Source organism: Mycetomoellerius zeteki, unplaced genomic scaffold (assembly GCF_001594055.1).
Source record: "Mycetomoellerius zeteki isolate Tzet28-1 unplaced genomic scaffold, Tzet1.0 scaffold382, whole genome shotgun sequence".
Classification (NCBI taxonomy): Eukaryota; Metazoa; Arthropoda; class Insecta; order Hymenoptera; family Formicidae; genus Mycetomoellerius; species Mycetomoellerius zeteki.
This window is the reverse complement of record NW_017257373.1, coordinates 685,640-710,949: the sequence shown is the minus strand read 5'-3', so window position 1 is coordinate 710,949 and position 25,310 is coordinate 685,640. Positions and strand designations below refer to the sequence as shown.

The 25,310-nt window shown below is 33.8% G+C and overlaps 1 protein-coding gene across 1 annotated transcript in view; it reads right to left on the bottom strand.

Moving 5' to 3' along the window:
* The window catches only part of LOC108726071 (cell adhesion molecule 2), a 42,134-nt gene extending 32,505 nt beyond the window's left edge, over positions 1 to 9,629 (bottom strand). Inside the window, exon 1 of the mRNA XM_018453442.1 lies at positions 9,510 to 9,629. Coding sequence (XP_018308944.1) covers positions 9,510 to 9,570 — 61 coding nt within the window. The 5' untranslated portion in view covers positions 9,571 to 9,629. The remainder of the gene's footprint in view (positions 1 to 9,509) is intronic.
* Between the last annotated feature and the right edge of the window lie 15,681 nt (positions 9,630 to 25,310).

Here is a 25,310-nt window from a genome sequence, read left to right as displayed (position 1 = left end):
TTTTAACGACATTTTCTTTATTAATTTTAGCAAGATGTTATTTAAATTTCCAATTTTCAATATTATAAGCCTTTTTATTTTCCATTACGTTTTCGTAATGAATTTACTTCATGAAAAATTCTTTTTTTATATTATTTACAATTTTTAAACCATCCTAATATTTTCATTAAAGAAAACACATGAGTGCAAATTTTTGAAGAGAGATTCTCAAAATTTTTAAAAACTAAGACGGCAACTTATGAAATGTTTTATGTATACTAATATTTAAAATAATAAATGAAAGCATGTATATTTAACAATTTTAACTTTTAATTAAATTTCAGTTAATTTTAATTTTTTAAATTTGTTTTCAGTAATGTAATATTGTTATAGTCTTCATATTAAACAATAATATTATATTGTAATTTGAAAACTGAAATAAAATTTTTGTATATTTACATGTAAACTAGAACAAAGTAGAGACGAATCTTTTCAGTGCTAGAATAATCTTTCTAAAAAAAGTATTCATGTTAACATTACATAACAGTTATGAAAAGTAATGGATAGAGGAAAAAAAGACAAGAGATGTAATTACAACATTTAATTAGACAGTTAATTTAAATGTGAAGTGTATTAAAGTCCACGAGTTGCATATATGTAATTATCATAAATAAATAAGATAAATGAATAAACAATTAATTCAAACAAATTTATTTACACGATTTCTCAAATATTTGAAAGCAAAAATAGTTTTAATTTGGATCAGTTTTAAAATCTTTGCGACAAAATTCTCGAAATTTTCTGGCGGAGAATTAAATTTTTCGAACTTTAAATTAAGCAACTCAATTTAAGTTATCGTATGCGTCACGTAAGAAAATTGTAATGTTCATTTTTTCCGATGCATTTAGACTAGAGATCCTAACAGAGTTTAGCCACGAGTAATTTTAAATGTACCAGTTATGGACATGACCTAATTATTGGACGAAATGAAAAAATTTTTTAAATTAAATTTTTAATGTATGACTCTAAATAAATTTATTATTTTACAACGAATTTATTTAGAGTAATATATATAATTAAAAAATTAATATTAAAAATTTTTGTTATTTCGTCCAATAATAAGGTTATGTTCCACTAACTGTCCACTAGCTAGTATATTTATCTTATTATCTGTTTCTTTTTATATGTTATCTTATTTTAACTTATGCTATATCTTACTCATTCTCATTTAGGTACTGAAGTTGAAAAAGACGACGGATCAATCAAAAGTTTATCATCTCGTGGCCAGACTTTGTTATAGAATCTCTAATTTAGATCGCCTTGATATGCCGCGAGTACTTACTTCGCATTCCACAGTGAAAAAGACCTTTTTCTTCTCTTTGCTCACGCGCCCTTATCCACCGATAAGCCGCACGCACGTTGCTTCTATTGCAGGTTCAAGTACTACGGGTCAACGACTCGCGTTCGCGATGGCATACACGATCGAGCTATTATTGTTGAAGGCGAACGCGAGTTCTATAGCTCGTATTACTTTCGTTATTGTAGCCGCGTTGTATTGAGATGACGATTAGTTAAAGTCGCTTTGTTTGTAAAATATTGTTATACGCTAATTAGCGCGCCCATGCAGTGGTGTTGTGCATGCGAGAGAGATCGCTCTATTGCAGTGACACGTCACGAATGTCACGATACGTCTCGTATGCAGAGGGAAAATAAATATCGCTACATTGGCCCTATCTGGTTTATCATTAAGATAATATCGAGCTTGTATATTCCTCTCTTGTTGTTTATAACTACATTATTATAGCGTATTATTAACGATTATTATCGGTCACTTTAAATTGTAAACTTTATCCGGTAAATTTGGTGTGCATTCCGTTACACACATGATGTACATGATGTATTATTTTATCCTTATTTTCACCGAATATTAACTCTTAGTATACACGATTAGATCATTCGTGTTCTGCATATTTCTTTTCTTCAAAAAACTAGGAGTATCAAATAATCAGTTATAACATTTATATACAACTTGTTTAAATACACAACTTTAGAAATATATATTTTCCAAAGATGTTAAAGTATATGTAAGAATCACTTAATAATTTTTGTATATTCATTAAAGCGATGAGAGAAAATTAATTTTGAACACGATTAATTATCGTGTGTAGTAAAGGACTGAAAAATTATCGTATAAGTACTAAGAGTTAAGGGGATCTTAAAGTTGTCTGTTTTATCGATTCAATAGGACTGAACATATACGATTTCCCTGTCGTTGACACATCACACTACTACATAAATATTGCACGCATACATACGTACAAATTTTCTAACTAATCCTTCAATCTAAACTTAATTCTAAGAACTCAACATTGTTTATTCATGTAATCCCTAGTTCAAACCGGGATTGTTTTATGCATACAAAGTATAAAACTTGTATATAAAGCAAATATTGGCATAAAGTCGACCGGTTTGGACTACATTATCGTTTATACTTCAACTGTGGAAATGTATTCTTAAATCTGTAAAAGCAGTGAGATTGTTAGAAAAATATTTATTTTCAAAATTATCGGTAAAACACATATGATTTCAGGATTCTCCTTAAGGAAGGATAAAATGATACGTCATGTGCATCATACGTGAAACGCACTCTTATTAATCTTAATATTGTGATAACGAGGTGACACGTTATCATACATTTTTCTGTGATAACCGTGCGAATTTATTAAGCCGATAATAACTTTAATTGAACGAATCAGCGTATCGCTACTGACGTAATTAAAGTCTTTGGAGATAAACTATGATGTCAAATGTTACTTATCGCCGATATTTCCGTTACGTTTCATGTTCTCGATGAAATATGTTGTATTTTGGTCCATATGTCTTAAGTTGTTTTTAACTTACACGAGATATACCTAAGTTGTGAGAGCGGAATAAGCAAATATTCCAAGAATGCTTATAATAAAGCGCGTTCTACTTTAGAATAGTAGTGCATTGAAATAGGAAAAAGGAAGAAAAATGGAAAGAGAACTGCAAGAAATTCAAAAGTTTATCTAAGCTATCTGCTGACTCTAAAAATGTCGGAAAGTTTTTGTAAGCTTCGTAAAGCTCCGTGAAAATGATAATGTAAACATTTTTGTGGAGACTCTTGGTATGCATTTAGCTAACAACGACGAAAGTTCAGAATCTGCGCAAGAGTTTCGGAAGGAATGAAGCAGGAAATGGTATCATTCTGAATATCCGAGTATTAAAAGCTATAAGCCTGATTTCCATTATACTGTTTCTTAAATGAAATGCAAATACCTTTTATTATTTAAGAGAAATAAATAGAAAATTGTGTAAAACTTTCTAAAGATACAAGTAAAAATAAAAATTTACGTGTGTAGTTATTACATTGAGAATCTGATTGAAAATGGATGAATCAGAAAATTCTGATTATATCAATCAAAATTCTGGTTATTTCAACTATAGAATTATGGTAGATTCAGAAAATTCTGACTTGTCTATTTTCCACCAGAACTCTAATGAATGCAACCGAACTCTTTTTTCAGTGCATAACAAAAATGTCGGAATTCAGAAAAATCAAAGTAGGGGAAGGTCACCGATACCGACATACCACTTTGTTTTTAGACAATATTTCTTAAACAAAAGGTAAAAATACAACTTCAAAAACATAAATACAAATATAAAAAGTTCTTCTATCAGATAATATAAGCAGTTTTTATAATACTGTTTGCAATTTTGCAATAATTAAGTTTTTTTTAAGTTATGCAAAAATGAGCGTCTGATAAAATGGGTTCCAAAACTAAGATAGTAGGCAATAATGCCAACACACACACATTCCTATTCTATAAATGAAGATACATCCTGTCCTGTAAAGAGAAAACTAATTTATGAAACTATAAACATTTAAAATGACATAATATTATCAATAATACAGTCACTATTATTTTAATTACGCAATTTGCAAAAGAATATCGTAAGAATTTTTTTCTCGGATTCATAGAATTTGTTTTTAGCTGATTTGGTATAGAAATAAGCCACAAATAAATGAATTATGAGTTTGTACTTCTTTAATTAGCTAAACAGATCACGTTTTTATTAGTATTAGTAAGGTGCAAAGGTTAGTTTCTAAGAAATAAGGGGATGTCGCTTTAGGAGATCTATGTCAGTATCGGTACCTTCCTCTACATAATTTTTCTTTTAAAAAAGTCTTTAACTAAAATGTTGTAGTTCTAAAAAATTAAGACGCGCGCAAAGTTTTTCATTTTTAAATACTTTTTACGATATTTTTACAGTCTTCCTACATGGAACCTATTTTTAGCAATTTTTCGTGAAAATATGAAAATCTCCTGAAATATTTGCTGGGCATAAATCTGTTAAACCATAGGTGCATTTCCAGAAGATTAACTTGACTTGATCCCATAATAACGCGAGATCCAACGTGAAGCACCTTCGCCGACGATGACTATCTCGCAGCGTCTTAGCCAATTAGCATGTTTTAGCCCGTTTAGAACCGTGAGGAGAAAGTTCCAAGATTGTAAGGAAAGTACAAATTTGACGCTTTATATACAAGAAAATTTATTAAACTTTAAAACACGACGGATTTGATATATTTTGTTTGATGGCAAAACATGCGACAGTGTAAAATGTAAAAACAAATTTCAGTATTTTTACGAATATTTTAGATTAACATATTTCAGTTTCCAATTTTTTCATTAACAAAAATCTATGCGGATTTTAGATCCATTAAATATTTTTGTAATTAGAAATAGAATTCTTGAAATTATAATCATATAATAAAATTTATAAGGCATTTAAATTTACTTTGGAAATATAGAAAAAACTAGACAAGAATAACATTTTGTAATTTATACAAAAAATATTTACAATTTTACAAAAATTAGTAAAAACTGTCATAAAAATTAAAAATTTTTTATTGCTTATAATTGATGTACTATTAGCGCTGTAGGTATGTGATATTTTTCGAAAAAATCGATTCGAATAAATTCACAGCGATACATGTTTGTATAATAGAAGATATGGAACACGATGCATACCTAGAACGTTGTTACTTCTGTCATGGCTGATGTTAATATTTGCGAATGCGCAATAAATGAATATTTGAAAAGGGAGTAAAAATACACCACGTAGATACATATATAGTTTATGAACTATTGTCCCAAACCAGATATTATATTCCAAAATCGGTGTACCATTGTCGATTTCGGACACACTATATATCTACGAATTGTAAACACATGGAAATGGTTTCTGACGTTTCTATATTTGTTCGCGCAGTAGAAACATTCATCTGTCACATCTATCGAAAAATCGAGGTGAAATTATACTACCACTTTTAATCTCTGCCACTTTTAAACCTCCGACATTCCGCTCCTCGCCTATTTCAACCACGGCCTATTTCGACCACGCTACTTTTCCTCCAGCGACCGGCGCTTTTTATCATTTCACCCGGAGCGAGCGACGGTAATTGCTTGAATTTCCGAGGCCCTTGGGCAGCTGAAGCTCAGCGAGTTAGGCATCACGCGAGCGGAGACAAGCGTTTAATTTACCTGGACCAAGTTCGCGCGCGAAGTCCTTGTCGCAGTCCGTGGCGCCGAATGAAATTGCGAAAGTTGTTCGTCTAGAACGACAATGGCGCAAACGAGGTGTGAAGCAAGGCTATGAAATATAACGGCGACGACGACGACGACAACGACGACAACGAATCTAACGAATAGAACCCGCCTGAAGGCCTCTTCTTCGGTTGACTTTTTATTACGCAGCCGTGTAACATCGCCAATCGATACCACGCGCAATCTCTCGTCTACCAAATCGATATACGCATATATGTATATATATATATATATTGGGAAGGAGAAACGTTTTACTTGCATGAGCACCACAGGCGCCGGCACTGGCCGACTTGGGCCGAGTTATGAATAATGTATGCGATAAATTTGCGTCGCACGCATGCAAGCGCGCTCCGGTAATTCCATTAGCTGTACCATTTTATCGCCCGATACCGTGGATTCAATTGAGTAACTCCTTTCACGCCGCCAAGTACCATTCCGTTATTCCCTACGACCACCCTTGCGCCACGACAAGTCAGCGGGCGTGGGATATAGTACGTGATCTCGATATTTCTCGCGCGCGATAAACGTCGTGCGGCATGTTAACTAGTTTATTAACGTCTACGTTGAATTCCTGCGACAATCATTTGCTCCGCTTGTTAATAAGTGAAGTAGTGAAATGAAAAGTTAATAAGTTAAATTAATGTAAATTAAATATCAATATGTACTATATATATTTAATACACCTTAAGAAATGATTTAAAACCAAGATTTCTGTAAAGTTAGTATCTTTTTTACTTTTTTATTTTTTTTAAAAAGAAATTTCCGGAATTTATTTTAAAAAAAGTTTTGATATTCAATTCTAATTATCGAAGAAACGAAAGACAAAATAAGAAACTCTAGTGATTTTTTTATTTTTAGATGCAAATTTTTAATTTCATAGATTAAAAGCTTTTTTTAAATCTAGATTAAAAATTTCATAGATGAAAAGCTTTTTTTAAATCTAGTATTTTCTTACAAAGCGAAAAGCTTGTTTGTATTTTTAGAGCTGCATACAATTCTAATAATTCATGTTTTTTATAATACATGATGCTATATATCCTATTGTCTTCATTTATATTACAAATCAGCCATGTCTTCCTACTCTCACAAAATGATTCATTAATCATTTTAATTAATCGGCGAAACGACGAAAACTATACTTTTATTACTTCCGCCGCTTCATCTAGCAAGCTCTAATTATCTTTTTACATTCAACAATCTATTAAATGTTAGAAACAGCTAAATAACCATGCAACTTGGAATAATTGTATAAACATTCATGTTTTATGTCAAAGTTACCATTTGAAAACATGTTTGTTATGTATATATGTATTTTTAATTATTTTCTCGATTCATTGCAAATAGTATATTAATCACGCGTATCATAAACTTCATAATATATAAATGTTTGAACTAGTTTTACTTCTCTTTATTACAAACGCGGTTATATGCGTGTACCTCAATAATAATAATATGTAGTTAAATATTTTCTGTCCGATATATGCACAAATTTTATCTTTTGTACTATTTAATTCAAAGAGGTATCAAAGCATCTCATTAAAGTATTGAGTTTAATTAATAATACATCTCATCCTCATTAAGTGATTAACACATAGTATAGCTGTAGGTGCATATTCATATATTTTCATAAATTTAAACAGTATATTATGCTCTCTTCTTACCTATTTTATAAAAAAATTCTATATTTTATTCTAACAATTTATTATCTCAAGTTTGCGTTTAACTTCTTATTATTATCACATTATACATTATTCCCGTTTTTCTTTCACGAATTACTATATTGTTTAATATTTGTGAATGTTAAATTAATTAATTTCGTTTAATATTTGTGAATATCTGTGGGTGTTTATTTCATTTAATCAAACGAATTACTGACGATACAAAAATACGCATCAATTTTGTTTTTACATCAAATATTTCAAATTGAAGATTTTATTTCTGCACATAGAATATTTTTCATTTTAAGTCCCTGTTAATATACAAGTACAATGGCTTCTAAAAAAATGTTATTTTAGAAAAAATTAGAATTTGTATAAATTGAAAATTTTGCTTCATTCATATTGAAAATATTTTTTAACTTATGAGGAAAGACACGGAAGTGTGTTTTATGATTTTGATGCGTTTTCAATATATTGTTGACTAGATTAAAATAAGAGACACGGAAATTTTGGTTACACATACGCAGAATGTTTTCGAAAAGTTTTTGCTTCCATCATCATCTCCTATTACAGAAAAATATGAGTAGAATGTGTTACATGAAGAATCGAGCGCATGAACGAGTACGAATATATGCATATAAAAGCGTTTTGTAAATGAAATCTCGATAACGATATCTTGGAAAATAATTTTATCATAAATGATTGAATTCGTATTAAAACGATCTTTAATTTAGTCAAAATTTTGAAATTTGAAAAAGATATTAAATGATGAGAATATATTAAAAAATAAAAATTTAAATTGTGTTCATCGTTACTATAAAATACTCTTAAAACCATTTTTTTCGATTTTTATTTAAAAATTTGTTTTCTATCTTTTATAGTTTCGACGGAAAATAACCGATTTTTTCAAAGGGATGTCCACCTCCTAAAAATGCGTATATTATAAGCACGTATATATAAAATAATACGTGTCCCTTATTTTGGTTTAGACAACAACATTAAAAGCTCGTCGAAAATGGAGGGACACTTTCATCATTTCATTTCATTCCGTCAATCCGTACCTGGCCTTGTCAATCTCGTTTAAATATATATTATATATTTGATGACTTTTACAAAGCGTGTCTATAATTTCAGGAAAAAGTTACGTATATTTTCTCGCAAATTCCTTCATTTCTAGATACTCATCTGCAATTGAAAGCTCAAATTATAAATCATCTTCCTTTTTCAGTTTACGTCGACCATACGCGGTGAAGGAATTGTATGAATATCGTAGGCAAACAGCAAACAATCGACTTCCTCTGCGTTTACGAAGCGCAAACATGAGCCATAAATCTCTACGTTTCTTTCTCGTACCTCGCTTTCTCTTTGACTAGAACAGCAGTCGTATATCTCTCTTTCACTTCGAACAGTGAACGTCGCGTTGCAATTAACGTAATTAAACTGAATCTTAATTATCGCAGACGGCAGTAGATGAGATTTTATCTGTGTCATGAGGCACCACTTCGCTGTTTCGTATGCGTGTATGCCTCTTCTACTAAAAGCCTATTCCTCATCTCTTATTATCATCATTTCCATTCTCTCCTACAATATTGATTGTGCAAATGGATTTTGTAGATGACTGCAATTAATAACGATTGCTGACAAGAGTTTCCAAGTAATCATTCGCAAAACGAAATGGTAAATTTTTCTTTTTACAAAAAAGTCAATAAAGGATACGAAAAGTGTGTGTGTGTGTGTGTGTGTGTGTGTGTTTGAATAAAAGTTTAATGTTCATTTCTATCAATGCAGATTAATTTTAATCTTGGTTTAATTTACTCTTTACTTGTTTCTAATTCCTGGCATTAGAGAAAGATAAAAAGTGAATTAAACCGAGATTAAAGTTAATCTATATTGATAGAAACAGGCAGAAACGTATCAGTGCAGCTTTAGTATTTTTGTAACTTTTAAAAAGTCAGCGAAAAAATTGAGCTATATATAATAACGTTTCGCTAAATAACGCGGTGCGAGATATTGCACACTGAAAACTGCGAGGAAGCGCTGAAAAAATTCGACCGACTTAAACAAGAGCACATAACAATGCCACGAATTAAACAATACTTGTCTCATTTCTTCTTCGCGATTCAAAGTACTTTTTCATAATTTTCCTAACGGTCCTCTAACGCCGTGAATGCACGCCATCCCATTTTTCCATTGCAGACACGGTTCATGCAGGGTGATTAGAGAGCGGTAAAATAATTACCTTCCGTACACATGAAGAGTATGGCAGCAATTGAGAGCCTCGCTTGCCATCTCAGAGCCATTTCCGCGACTGTTTCAGGAGACGCTTACACTTCGATACTGAAACGATTCACATCCTCTTTACGAGATAGCTAACAATCACCATTCACTCACTGATATACCCCATCAGACAACGATCGGGTTATCACGTCGACTCGTTCTGGCTTTTACGCCGATTATTAATACACGCTTTCGCACATCCGTATCCGCGATTAGAACGAGATAACTGGCAATTTAGTCACGATTAGTTTGAGATTTCAATCCGCTCGAGACAGGGATGAAATCACGACGATCGACGGTCTATGCGCCAGGTTTCCCGCAAGAGATGACACGTATATATGCGCGCCGCACTATTATCCGCACTTCGGTGTGTCGTCTATCCCCTGTAGTCGTCTTTCCACGTAGGCGATAACGTGCACGGAAATGATTATGGCGAAACTTTCGACGAGCGGCGTGCCGCGTGTTGCGAAACTTTCCACCTATATATCCGCTCCGCTTCCGCGGAATCTTCGCTAAAGTCTTTGCGCTTCTCGATGATTTAAATCTTCCGGTCGCTGAAAGAATCGCGTAGCGAGTGTTCTGGAGGAACTCGGCGATTTGTAGTGTCGCGTGACGATTTCAAAGATTTTTTTTAAAACTGCAAATCCGAGAGTCCCTTTATAGGGCGGTCCCAGCCTCCGTCTCGCGATCGCGCGCGGTCCGCAACGTCGCAAGAATCGACGATTGCCGTGAAGTCGCGAGACACATAGCGAGACACGATTGTCTCACTTCCCTTTCTCTCTTCGGCTTTGTTCTCGAGTCTTTTAGAGCAGTGACAAAGCACCGGTGATCGACACGGAGCGACCGATCGATCGCGCGCCAGTCAACTCGAAAGTGTAACTCCCGTAAGCACTGCTCGTTTCCGTTCCGTCGCTCTCGAGATCGCTCGAGATCGCGCAGCCAGCGGTCCTTGCAGAAATGTTCCTCGTTCACCGCATAACTGCTTCCGTCGCAATCCACGTCATAGTTCCTTTTTATGTGATCACAATTAACAATTCATCGGCTGAAATCGTTCCTCCTCGTTCCCCCCTTTTTTTTTCTTTTCCCGTCTTTCTTTCTGGTCCTCCACCTCCGCGCCGGCTACGTTTTGATGATTAATATGTAATTCCACTCGCCGCGAATCTCCATGCCGATCTATCGGCCCGCGAGCTGTCACCCCCGCGTTACTTTTTTAAGAAATTGTCACGACCGTTCGCGTACGCGACATTGTATATAGCATAACGGCACGCACCACGTCTTGTTTCGGTGGCAGATTTACCCTGACTGGGGAGATTCTCGGCCGTAGGAGCATGCGCGCTTCCGATCCACCCCCTGTGACGATGGAAGAGGGCAGAGGGTCCACGGACACATACACACATAGAGATGCACACCGACGCGCGCACACACTCACCCCCCGGGGGAGGACGTCGACACACGTTTGTTCGGGAGGGCGTACGCACACGCACGTACATGTACATGTGTGTGTGATAAGGGAAACCTCCTCTCTCTCTCGTCCTACCCCTTCTCTGTTTCTCTCTCTCTCTCTCTCTCTCTCTCTCTCTCTCTTGTCCCCCTGTCTCCTTATCCTTCAGGACGGCACAGTGTGTCACGGACAGAAACTGTGGCAGGGCGTGCAAGGAGTGCAGAATCAAGGCACGAAATCTACGGTGCTCTTAGAGATGTTGCGATGGGCTTAAAGATTTACTCGCGTCTCCACTTGTCAATCCAATCACGAATATAGCAGATCCTTCGACTGCCGATCTTCTCAAGGTTTTTTCTCAGCGGTATGTGGAAGAGTTCCAGCGACATAATGATGAGAGCTTAGAAAAGAAGAATCCCTAATTGATTTTGTCCTAAAATCTGCATTCCTAAACTGTAAATTAGCATAGTCATATAATTGATTGTATCAATTATAGGTATGACTAATATTAACATCACATTACATTTAATGGATTAATTAATAACAAAATAATATATCATTAACATATCATGAAATTATAACACCGCGAATCGATTTTGAAGAAATTTCTACGTTTAGAAAGATAAATAAAAATAATTTTGTCTCTAAAAAAATATTTAAAATCCTACTAGTTCGATTAAAAAAATTGTATTTAATGAATTTTAAACCGTTCTTTAACATCATTAAATTTTTATAGAATAATTATAATATATTATCTTTGATAATTTTCGATATTATATTATTTCACGAGGGAATAAAATTTCATAGAATCGTTGAAACATAAATTTAATTAAATCCAAAATAAAAAGCTAATTTAAAATCATGATGTAATTTTGAACATCAACCATTTTAATATCAATATTCATCTTATTAAATAAAAAATGTATTCCTACATTATTTAGTTTCTATGCTTATAAATATATTCTTCTGTATCTTCTCTCGTTCATTTGTACTTCTCCAGTACCCAAAACACCAAGAATCGAAACTATCTCTATACTTGGAAATACTCCGAGAATGCAAATAACACAAGAACTTGAGCAACGCGGTTAGTTCGACTAAAGGCAACAGGAATATGAATTATAAGGAAACAAGTAATGCGAATGGAATCGCTCAACGAATACGAAGAAAATGTATAAAACTTTCGGAGAGTACACTTAAAAAGCCATGGACGATACGTGCGGACTCTACTCGGCTCAGCCTCAGAAGACACGAATGCTCATCGATATCCGAGAAATGTATATTTGTTCTTGTATTTATCTTCTTCTGTATTATATATTATTGATTGCAGTACACACATATGCCGTAGCTGTTCTTACATTACATGAAGGACAATCGTTATTTTTTATATTATACGTGAGCACATATAGCATACAAAATTAATATAAAAATAGAGAAAGATTTTTTTTTAGAGAATTATATACAGAATGTTAAATAAACGGTCCTTTTAGAGGATATATGGACATAATCTCAAAATAAGTGAAAGTTGCTTAATTATAACATAAATTTAAAAATGCACTTTGAAAGTTAATATACGGATTATTCGTGTTCTACGCATTTCCTTCCTTTGAAAAACTAGGAGCACCAAATAATTAATAGTAACATTTATATGCAATTTTTTAAATACATAACCTTACAAATAAAGTATATGTAAAAATTCTAAAGTATATGTATAAATTACTTTTTTGTATGTTTGTAAAAGTGATGAAAATTAATCTAGGATACGAACGACACAGGATCAGAAAATCATCGTGTGTATTAAGAGTTAAGAGCGATTTTTGATGTTGATAATACAGGCGAACTTGATTACTTTTACGTAACGCTTGCTACGTGTAAATACACAGGCTGCAGACAATGAAGTATCACGGGTAGAATTTTGTTCTGCAAAAAGTATAATGCTGTATATTGGCGGAACTAATCATACTATCAGTGATCCAATTGATACAGACGAATACGTCAGTCGCGTTTTCAAAGTATGTCAACGGTGCATGAACTTTTTACACGAAAGTGTTATTGGTAATTTTGAAAATTGCTCGTATTTTTATTTCGCTAGCTATATCGATCCGCGGTCGTGACAGGCGTTATTTTTACGCGGTGAAGCAATGTTGGAAACTACCGACATGAATTCTTATCGTAGAAAGATAATTGATACAAATATTCTCGGAAATGTTTTTGGAAATACCGATTGACTTGTGTCTTTATTAAAGTTAATAAGTTGCGTTTACTTAAAAATAGCATTTTAAATATCTCTATTAAAAATATTTGTGTGTCTGCTATATGAACAAGTTGAATTAATTACCAGAATTCATATTGTTATTAAGTTTTTTTAATATGATTATTAATAATATAATGTAATAAAGAGATAATTTAAATTCTCATAATATCTAAAAATAACTTTAAAGACAATTTTAAAAAATATGTAATTAAATATTTACATTTTGAGACAAAGAGCCCAAAGAACTTAGACTTTGTTTTGTTGTATCTTTTACTTTCATTTGAATAAAAATATACAATAAAATAGAAATCTCTGTAATAATTGGAAAAACAACATATTAGCAGGCAAATTTCATGTTTCACTCCACCCGTTGAGTGAAAAATACAGATTTACGGTATAAACGTAAAAGTGCAAATCCAACGTTTGTTTATATGGAACGCGCACCCGATTTGCGCGTAAATTTGCCACGATTCAAAACTTTTAACTGGTTTACCGCGTCGCGACAAAATGGAAGTAAATATCGTGAGAGATTTTCCTACCGTTATTCGACGCGACTTAACGCGACCGAATTGGGGACCCGTGCATTGAAAATACTTCACCGTTTGATTTACGTTTGCATGTATCATCGCTTTTAAGCTGCCAGTAGTAATCAGCCGAACGCGGTCGGCCAACATTTCCCCCGATAGCGCTTTTTCACGGTGGAAACGCGGTGAAACTTTTACTTCCGTTTCAGCGCGGATGGAAATTCTGTCATCCCGAATCCCGTGTGTAACAACCATTAACGTTCCCAATAGCGAGCATATTTTTTTCGCCGCGTTTTTAAGATACAAACATGCAACTTTAATGTCACTCAATGTTGTTATCCAAATGCACATATTTCGAGTTATAATTTTGGAGCTTTAGCGTCGTCTCAATTTTTTGATTGGAATAATAAGCAGCATGCCAAATAGCGACGGATATTCATAAAAAGGGACTTACAAATAAGTTTTTTTTCTCTCTCTATCACATTTCTATATGTTCTATAAATTATGTTATATTTTATTGTACAATATTGCGCTATAATATATAATGTTACGATATTATGAAAGCACATTTGTGTTGCATTGATGCAATATGAGCTGGATTATCATGTAATATTCTACTAAATTTTTGCGCTCGAGGGAATTTATCCCAGAGCGTTTAATAAATAATATCCTCTTTCTCTTTCTCCCGCTGTGTTTCATACTTATTGACATGTATTTTAATATAAATATTGAAATAAATTCTTGTCATTCTGATTATGATTTAAATGACAATTTAAATTCTATAATTGCTTTGCCTAGAATTTCTTAAAAATGTTTGAAACAGAGCATGAAACATTATATACAATAAGTTACAATTAATTTATATATTATGCATCCGTTAAATACTGCTTTTCTTTTAATAATGAATAAGGACTTAAAACAACTGAACTTACTTCTACATTCTGAATCGTTTTATGCTATTGTTCTGTTTACGATGCGATGTTCCGCCAGTTATGATAAATTCAGGATGGTACACACTAATCAATATAGATCGGCAACATTACTAGAGTCCCAGTAAATATTCGGGCATCTATGATAAGGTCAGCACGGAGGCTTTGAATATTAACTCATGTCTCCATTTTGCATGTCGACACGATCATGGATACCCGGACTCCGTCGGGCAAAGCCTAAACGATCATGCGATATTGCAGTATGTCAGTGGTTGGAGCACTGATGTGTATCCGCACGAAAGTACGCCATGTGTTCACGTGAAATACGTACCATTACTTGGCTGGATAAAGCACAAGTGACGCTCTCTATCGCGTAGCTGACGGTACATTATTAATTCTGTAAGACAAATGCATCGAGATCTATGGTAAATACGGTTGATAGGCAAATATTACACGTTTAACGTCGATGAGATAGCATCTTTTTCATAGGCGCGATAATATTTTGAAAACATTTACATTTATTTTGATATGGACGAAAATTATGTTCTATAATTTTGAAGATGGACTGTTGAAATTAAATGCTAGAGAAAACTTTATGAAAATAGAGTATAACAGCAAAAAAACAATGAAAGTTGGAAGAAATATAAAAAACTGATATATATAGGACAATATTTTCTGATTTAATATAGGAAAGAACATTTCATTCCTTGCATATTCCTTTAAAATGTGAGATATAGAATGAAAATTTAAAGGATCTTGCTCTTTTAAAAATTGATCAGAATTCTGTTGATAAAAAGAAAACAGACAGTCTATTTTTGGACGAAATATGTTGTTAGAGAGAAAGAAAGCAGCCGGTATTTTTTCGTCGAAATCTCATCTAACTTTTTCTTATCGAAGATTTCTGTGTCAGTATGTTATATTCGTAAAATACGTCTGTATGAAATAAAACAACCATTGTGTGATCTCAATTGATGATTATTCTACAATAAATTTAAATATCTTTTTAACTACCCCATATTTATAACAAGCCTTTTTAATTTAATTCAGTGTTTCATTAATTTCTTCTATAAACACTTTTCTTAATACGAAACATGCACACTTTAACAAGCGCAATTCATCTCCTGTCACCTCAAAAATGTATTACAGACACAAAACAAACTAGTGCTAAACTCTTAATAAGAAAATATCAAGTTCGATATATGTTAACGATTATTCCCCAAATTTCTTCTCGAAAACTAATTACAAAGCGGTATATTTAGCTTGACGAGTCTTAATGAAGAAAGCACATAAATAATCTAAGCTACATATATTTGTATTGCAGGTCATTTGGCGAAGAATTAACGACCTCGCGATTCGCTCTCATTATCGATAAATAATTAAACTTTTGGCACGTAGAGTGTCGTCCGCGAAGCATAGCCCTCGTTCAGCTGAGGAGGCTGAGGCTCGTTTCAACGATCAAGTAAGGATAGTGATTAATTTCGTTCTATACTTGAAAAAAAGTGTGATTGCATTAACTGAAATTAATTGAAATTATATTTGTAATCATAGTTGTAATAGGACGGTATAATTTTTTAATACAATAAAGATAACTTTCTATAAGAATCCAATAAATAGATCAAAATTTTCAACAAAATATACTAGCTAAGATGGCGCGTACTCATTTTTGCTGCTGTAATGAAAAAAATTTGTTACATCAGCAATTTTCATTGTAGCAAAGAATTAGCTGAATTATCATATTGATAATTGTTTACAGACATAATTTCTTTGTTTAACCATTAAATCTTCCTAAGATACTTAACTCGCGCAGCAAGCTCCATGGTTCTTTGCTGAACCATCCAATCTATTTTTTCCGTGCAGAAATTGTTCTCAGTGTACCGTCGGGTTGTGTCTTCGTCTCACGGATTGAATCTCCGAAGACGGTCGCGATGCGATACGTGTCGCAGACTCGTTTCGGGCGTTGATCGCGCGAAAGCGTGACTGCGAGGGTGGACGTTCACACGAAAATGAATGAAAAAGGAGGTAAAAAAAGAAAAAAAGCAAGGAATGTCCCGCTTGATGACGTACAGGCCTTCACGCCCCACCTCAGCGGGTTATAAATAACGTCTCGCGTGACGGGCCCGTACCTTGGCGAACGGGACCATTCATCAGCTACGCCTCGCACGTGAACGTTCCGATAACGACTCGACGCGGTGCGGCGCGGCGCGGTGCGCGAGTCGATCGTTTACCCGAAAGACACGCCGATCGACGAATCCGTCCGTCTGCCATCGTGCGATGCGATTTCTCGTGATCTTTCAGTGCCAGGTCATTTGGCGCAGCACCGTTGATAGCGAGGGACGCAAACTAGGTTGGCCGCCGCAGTTAAGATAGCGCCGCAGCACCGCGTAGCGATGTAGATGCGTTCCCGTTACATACCCAGGATGAATGATGACGATCGCTCCCGAAGATTTTGCTCTCGACTGCATTTCTCCGTCGTCGTGATCCTCCTCTTCGATCACGGCCGACTTTGCACCGAGGAATCGCCGGATTGCGCGCTCTCTTTGGAACTTTGGTTGTTCATCTTTCCTATCTCTCGCACATGGAAAGAAGTTTTGCTGAAGTATCTAAAAATTTAACTAAATAGAGAGCTCTGAAAATAATTTTAATAAGTTCTGTTTAGGACTGCGTTTCAAGACTAAAAATTAAATTCCATATGCAGGATTGGATTTATAGTACAATATATAAATGCATACCGAATTATTTAAAAATATATAGATTAATAATATGGCTCAATAAGAATAAATCAATAAATAAAATGAAGGGCTACGAGCCAATTAAATTTTTAAATATTATTTAAATACCGAATTATTTAAATACTAAAGATTCAGCTTGACCTTTAATCCCTATTTATTGTGTTACCTTACGGTTTTAGAAGGTACTTTGTTTAATAATTTCATTGAATTATCAAAATAATTATGTAGGATGCTTGAATGCTGGTTGCTAGAATGTCAAAATTTTTCGAAGCATTGCTCATTATGCTTAGAGTTTCCGACATAATTATTTTGATGAATAATTTTGATACAATTATTTTCCTACATAATTGTTTTAATTCAATTATTATCAAAATCATTTTCAGATCTGTATATATTCATATTTTTAGATATTTAAGCAAAATCTTTTCGCGTAGATCTCTAAAATCTCGTTTCTAGTATAGTCTTAAAATATGGATACGTAAATTTTACATACAAATGAGTGAGGTCATCGAGCGCAAAGCTATGCCTTCAATAGTCCTTAGAAAGTGCCATGTTAAAGGCTATATATGGTAAGCAGAGACAAATTTAAAAAAATTCTGTCCGTTCTTTTAATATATCAATTTGGACCTTAATAGTCAGTATTATGATAGAGACGTGATATGTGATTTCAATTTTTAAGTAGTTTTATGCGTGATATTTTATTTAAGTATTATGAGGAGACACACAGATTACATATCGTCATTTCAAGATTGAGTTTGATTGCGTTCATTCTTTCTTTTTTTTTAAGTTAATAATTAGGTTATTTCTGTTTATAAAGGTCTAGGTTATAAATATTTTGTCATTAAAAGTGTGAAATATATAACAAGCTAATCTAACATTAATTAAGAGAGTGACCTATTTTTTTATACGTAAAATTATTCGACAATAATTCGGTATCACTCGATAGCGATAGCATTTTAATTAGAAACGACATAATAATTTCAGTCTTTTAGTCAGGAATCGTTATTGGCATATCAGAATGTACGATCATAGACAAAGTTTCAATATCTCCCAAATATCTATCTTTCATTTCGCGTTATTTATTTAAAATTTATTTCGTTCAATATGTAGACGATATATATTTCAAAAGTTTTTGGGATATTTCCGTTTTTTCATTGGATTTAATTTAGATGGATTTATATGCGCGTTGCAGAGTTCTAAAAAAAGAATTAAATTATATCGAACTGATGTGTGTTATTGTAAGGAAAATCGCATGGTATTCTAAACAACACAAACAACACGCTAAGAAAACTCAAAATTCGAAATGATTGGTGGATAGGCAATATACAGCGACATACCGTATAGAACTTTCTGTGTAGTCTCCTTATGTAAAGGAATTAGATCTTGGCAAGGTGTTAGATGTTAGATGTTCTAAACCACTATGGAAGACACTGCTCCTGATAGCATTACCGTTTCAATGTAGCGACGTAACTCGATTTCACGTTTGAAGATAATCAGGGCTCTTAGGCTGGATAGGCTACGACTCTGATCAGTTCCATCAGATCATGTACAATACGATATACGATACACAGAAACGTAGTAGTGCTCAACTTACTTTAGTTAATCTCAGATAATTAAGATCGTATTCTGCGTCTGCTCTCACAATCAATCAGATTTGATGGAATTTCTTAGATCACGTTGTATGAGAATTTTATTGTATAATTTAATACAATTCTTTTCCAAAGTATAACTGTTTGCTAGAATGTTAAAACTTTTTATAGTATTAATTATCAATGTTTAAGCGTTCTATATAATTATTTTGATGGTCTAATAAAATTATTTTCAGATTTGTATCTAGATAAATTTTTAAATACTTTAGCAAAATTATTCTGTCTGTATATCTTAAAGAATAATTAATTAAAAAATTTTTTTGGAGATAAAATTTTAGAGGTAAACGGATAACAAAATTTTGTTTTCTAATAAATATCAATCTTTTAAATTTATTGGATCATATTTATGATATTCGAGGATTTATTGTGAGAATATTTAATGTAGAAAACGACAGTAAAAACAAGACAAATGAGAGAACGACGCGGTTAATAAGTTGTAATTAATAGTACAAAAACTTTTACTAATTTATCGAAATATAATGATATCATCAATGACAATTGAATGTTTCAACTCTTTTTGGAGTCCTCTTCAGCAATCAGTTATAATATACATCCTCAGTACGTCAAAAATTGAGTCACTCACATATCGCAATTGTATTCATAATACAATATAAAGCACCAAAACATGTTCACAGAAGAAGTGCTTACAGTCAAGTGTTTATATTAAAGTAATTCGTGAAGTCCGGAGTTATCTGCACTTATGTACTAAAATCTCTTTCCATATAGCACAAATCTCTCAGGAACATTCTGAAGACGTTTCAGAGACGTCTTGTATATCCTAAGGATGTCTTCAAGAATATCTTCAAGATATTCCCCTAATAAAGTGATGTATGGGTTCTTTGCAACAGCACATAGATTCATTCCCTGAAATATTCATATCGACTTTCGAGAGCAAGTATCCTCATATAACGATGGTAACGCGCTCTTTCTCATCCTTTAACGCTCTCGAAAATCGCCCCGTCGGGCGTGAGTAATCGGACGTAGTAACGAAGTCGTTACTCCCGAAACGCCACCGCCGCCCCCGTCGACCTGTGATCGTTCGGCTGATTCATTCGCCGCGAGGGCACCCGCTAATTTCGCACGCTGGTACGACGATTACACCCCTTTAAGAGCGATGTTAACTCTGGGGAAAAGAGAGTATAAAATTCTACCACGGAACTTCATGCCTCGCTGATAGGATTACCATATTTCAATCACAAGAAAAGAATACATATCTACACAATATTTTATTGGAAAATTTATGTTAAATTTAACATTAACACATTTCACGTGTTTTAAATGGCCCGCAGAAATTTTTATAATGTAATATAATTTTATAAATGTAAAATTTTAATTAATGACCAGAAGTTTTACGACCTCAAAAAGAGTACACATACTCTTTTAAAAAAGTACGGCTGATAACTCTAATCACAGATAAACCCGGGCTATAGTTGCGTCAATATACACGTGTGTGTGTGTGTGTGTGTGTGTGTGTGTGTGTGTGTGTGTGTGTGTATTTGTGCTTTGTATGCGGGTATATATGTCGTGTACCTGTATGCACGCGGCCACTCTCACGAAGTTAAGGGTAAACTTGGTGTGCGCTCACGGCATCGGTTAACGCGCCGTATGTAGCCGGAGGGTGATGTAAACGCTTGTCTCTAGCTCGGCAAGTCGGCGACCTCCTTCTTTCGCGGAACACGACCGCGACACGCTAAGATTTCCGATATTTCGAAACTGGCGCCGATATAACGTAGCCCACTGACGTGGCGCGTATTTGCTCCTAGGTTGCTCGTTTACGTGCTGTCTTATCGGTGCAGCTACGCCAATAATAGCCTTGCACGAAATTGAAAACGTCCCTCCCGAGAGACGGGGATGCAGAAAAATACGTCATGCACCGCGATAAACGATTCCGCACTCTGGAAATGTTTGTGCGCCGCGTTTCTCGTGGGGTTTCGTGACATCGCCGCGTCGGGCCGATTTTGCGAGATGCAACCAGGCGTTTATATCGTATTTGTGTGTCCCTTTTGAATTATCGGCACTTTAAAAAATAAAAATGGATTAAGCGTTGTGCGTTGATAAAGATTAAATTTGTTCGGATGACTGTTATCGGTTTGGATAAATTTCTCTTTTCAAAGAGGAATTTATCCAAAATTTTCCTTTTCACGCCGCGGTATTTCTTTCCAATCAAGAGAATTGTTGAAAATGCAATAGAACAATAATAGAATGGCCTGTGGGAATTATAAAAAGATATACTACAGCAATACCGACTAAATCGGATTGGAAGATGAATCGGAACATGCAAGTTCAAAATTCGAGTCCGGTAAAAAAACATTTTGTATTTATGTTTAAGGATGTAGCAGGTGTAGTTTCTGTAAAAAAGGATTGGAATTGGAAAGTTATACTTTTAATAATAAATTTTGAAAAATGAAATAGCCAATGTGATCACCTATATTCGTAATAATTACAAGTAAAATATTAAGTATATTTTTTATCAATATATAGTACAGTTTTACACATAGAAAATGTAACAGGCATACAATAATGTAAAGGTTTCCATCGTTATCCAAACAATTTCAATTTTCGACGTGTGTTTTTAAAATGGCTAATTCGGTTTAAAATTCGATTTATCTTTCAATCCTACTCAACATTGCAATGTTATTAGATTCGAGATTAATGTCCGTATTATGGCAAAATTGAAATGTTTCGCTGACTGCATCGTACTTGTAAGGTATTTTGACTAAGTTCCTCGCGTACTTTGAACTAAGTTATCCATAAACTAAACAGCCAAGTTCGCAAGATTATGGTCGAAATACGCGACCCTTAGGTTACTCGTGAGTGCGGATTTAGGTAGAGATCTTGGTTGAATCGAAAATTTTGACAGTCCGCCAAACGAGATAGTTACGTACAGTTCACTGCTTGCGTTTGTGGTTAATGCCGAACATAGTTCTGCATTACACCAGAGATCAAATGTAAGCGCGAATTCTCGCACTCATATAAAAGTTAGGGAATACAATTATAAAATAAAAATTTTACTGATTGTTACGTAAAATAAAAAATGTACGATATCTAAATCATTTACACAATTAAAATATAAAAATAATATTTAATGCATTATACATATATATATATATATAATGAGTTCAGAAACACTAAAAATGTTTAGAAATTTAGTATCAAATATATTCAAGAATCCCGAAATTTTCTAAGTTTAGATATTTACATATATGTTTTTAATTTATAAATTATTATTTATACATTTCACACAAGATTTAACATTAGAACGAATGAGTCATTTTTTTCAACTTCAAAATTTAATTTTGTAATTGTCGTTTTTAATATTTTAACATTGTGGAAAACTATCTTGCATTCTCGCATTAAAAAATTTTTTGTTAAATTTTTATAAATTATTGAGCGAGATAAATTATGGGGCAAGAATTATTAAGCGTTAGATACTTAACAATTTTAGAAATGAACGCGATTTCTATAAACGTCAAATTTAAGACATAATTTAGAGGATGTAAAATATTGGTGACATAACAAATAAATATTGGCGACGTGATATGAAATACCTACATATAGATGTCATAATCTTGATTATTTGAATGGAATATTTGATGTATGCCGCCGAAACTTACGTCACAGTTAACCATTGATGCTAGTCGTTTCCTGAATTCGAGACAATAGTTTCCGGTTGACATTCCTCTTTGTGGTCGAACAAGGGAAGCTGCCAGATAGAATTACTCGTGCTCACGACGACCCATAAGCTTTGTTACTAAAAGTTACGTCACGATAGATTTGTTCTACGTATGTGTGTACGCCGATCCGCACAAGTTCGCGGGAAAACGTAGCTCTCAGATGTGCGATTTCACCAAAGGGTTGGTTATTTAAGAGAAGTTGTTCCGCCCGGCGAGTTCCAATGCTACGACTCACGATTGCTCCGGGGCCACCCCTGACCGGATCGCAGGTCCGAAATGTTACGCGGGTATTCAGTTTGTTAACCAATCAGGTAGCCCACCGAATAGTTTGTCCTGCTTTCTGCGTGAATTCGGCTCTTTAACGGGGAATCGATTTCTGTCGCTTTGTGATACATGACTGTATGTATTGTCGTTCATTGTGCGGGTGTACATTGTGGAGTGCGAGTTGGAACCTCCTTCAATTTTTTATTGAACTTTTTCACGCGAATATGATATATTATGTATATTTTGTATTACAAATATATAATAATTCTGCTTTCTTAATAATGCGGATTTGCTACTTCGTATCATTCGGAACCTAACGAGAAGTGAAACCTACCCTCTTACCTTTACTACATCATTTTCTTTACGAGTATATTGAGGGAAAGTCGTGACGTAGCAGCCTTGTAGTATAATAAATTAAAAAACAACTCTGCTGATTATAGAAGGAAATAAGAATATATATTTCCATTCTGCGAGAGAGAGAGAAGTATCAAGAAGATTAATTTTTCTTATTTATATCTCATCGCAAACCTCATTTAAATATTTATTAGAGGAAAGCAGGCGGTTATGGAAAAGGTGAAGAGTTGTGAAATACTACGATATCTTGATAGCTTGCGCTACATTCTGAGGGCGATCGACAAAATTAGTTCTTCACAGTTTACGTTATAACATTGTTATTAGTATTTATTATGTTGTCGTTTATTATGTAACAGCAGCATTTCAATTTTGCAGGTAACAGATAGTTTTAGTTATAAGTTGTACTCTTTACGTAATTCTGAGTAACTTTACGTATTTGGGTAACTTTGTACATTCCTCGGCTTGGAAACTTTGAATGTGACCTTCATATGACATAATTGAAGTAAATTTGGTAAATGAAATGTGTGCATGTATTCGACTTGTAAAATTACATGATGTATAAGGTGAATATTCCAGTTAGTGGACAGTTCTTTTCCTTTCACTTCTTTTTTCCTCTTGAGTTTTTTATAAATTACGTTCTGTATATTCAAAGAACTTTTACCTGTATATAGCATAATTGGTATCACTATATGGTTAACAAACTTGTACCAAAAGTAGTTATGTGTGTCACATGAATATCTACTAAATTATTTCAATAAAATAAAACAATATTTTATACTCTTTTTACTTCTTCTATTCCCTCTGAATATTTACAATAATTTTTGTAAAAAAATAACAACTCTTTACCCAATTATGATATAATTAAAAATTTTTTGAATTGTATAATTATTAATAAATAAATATATTGCCTTATTAAATAAAAAAAAATGTGGAATAAAAAAGTATTCATTCTACCTATCCACTGCAGTTTGAGTATTATATAAGTAGATTGAAACATTTATACTTTACAACAAGAATTATAAAGTAAGAAACTCCTGTGCGCGTTATTACTCACTTTTGGCCTGAAATTGCTGTATAATTTTTATGGCTTCCCTGATTTTAGACATTACGGCCGATACTCTCGCAAAGAACGCAATGTGCTTTTTTACTGTCTCGTCTCCCGCCAATAGATCACTATCAGAACTTTGTTATTTCACCGGACTTATGCGCGAATTTTAGTCGAAAAACTGCTTCTTGAATGATTAATGTGAGAAGTGATTTATGGGGAACTACATTTAACATATATTGATCTCTAATTACTTGGAAGAAATCTAAATGTAAAAAGGATACGAGCGACAAGTTCCAAAAAAAGTGCGCTCATATATAATATATAGAGGTATTTTCATTTTTTCTCTGTTTAATTTTTCTTTTATTAAATTTTTATTTGCAAATTTTTTACATAGTTCAAGAATAACGAATAAAAAACGTTAGATATGGTTTTTGAAAGCAGAATGTAAATATTTTTAACACTTTGCACGTTCAACTTGTTCTTTCATCTTTTATTCGTGTGCCTTTTTGTCGTATTTTGTGCGCTTCGCAGAAAAAGAGCGCACAACAAAACACTTAATTAGTGGCGAAGGAAGGAAAAAAAATACGGGCGGAAAGCACGACATAAATAAAATGAAGAGAAAATTGTTACACGATGATGGTCAACTTCCTCCTTCCTTCTCTCCCCCTCTTACCCGCCACGGTTGCACGCGTGGTCCAACGTTCCCGTTTTAATTCTACCACGTAATTACTCGTATGAGGAGGAAACGGTTCGATGGAACGACAGCGACGTATACATCTCATAGCATCGTCGTGAGCCAACGTAAATTCTAGGACGGTTTTAAGGGTTTCAGTGGCACGGTAATTTTCAGTTAGCCTGCGGCTTGCGGCTTGCGGCGATGAGGCGAGTACTTAATGGGCTGGC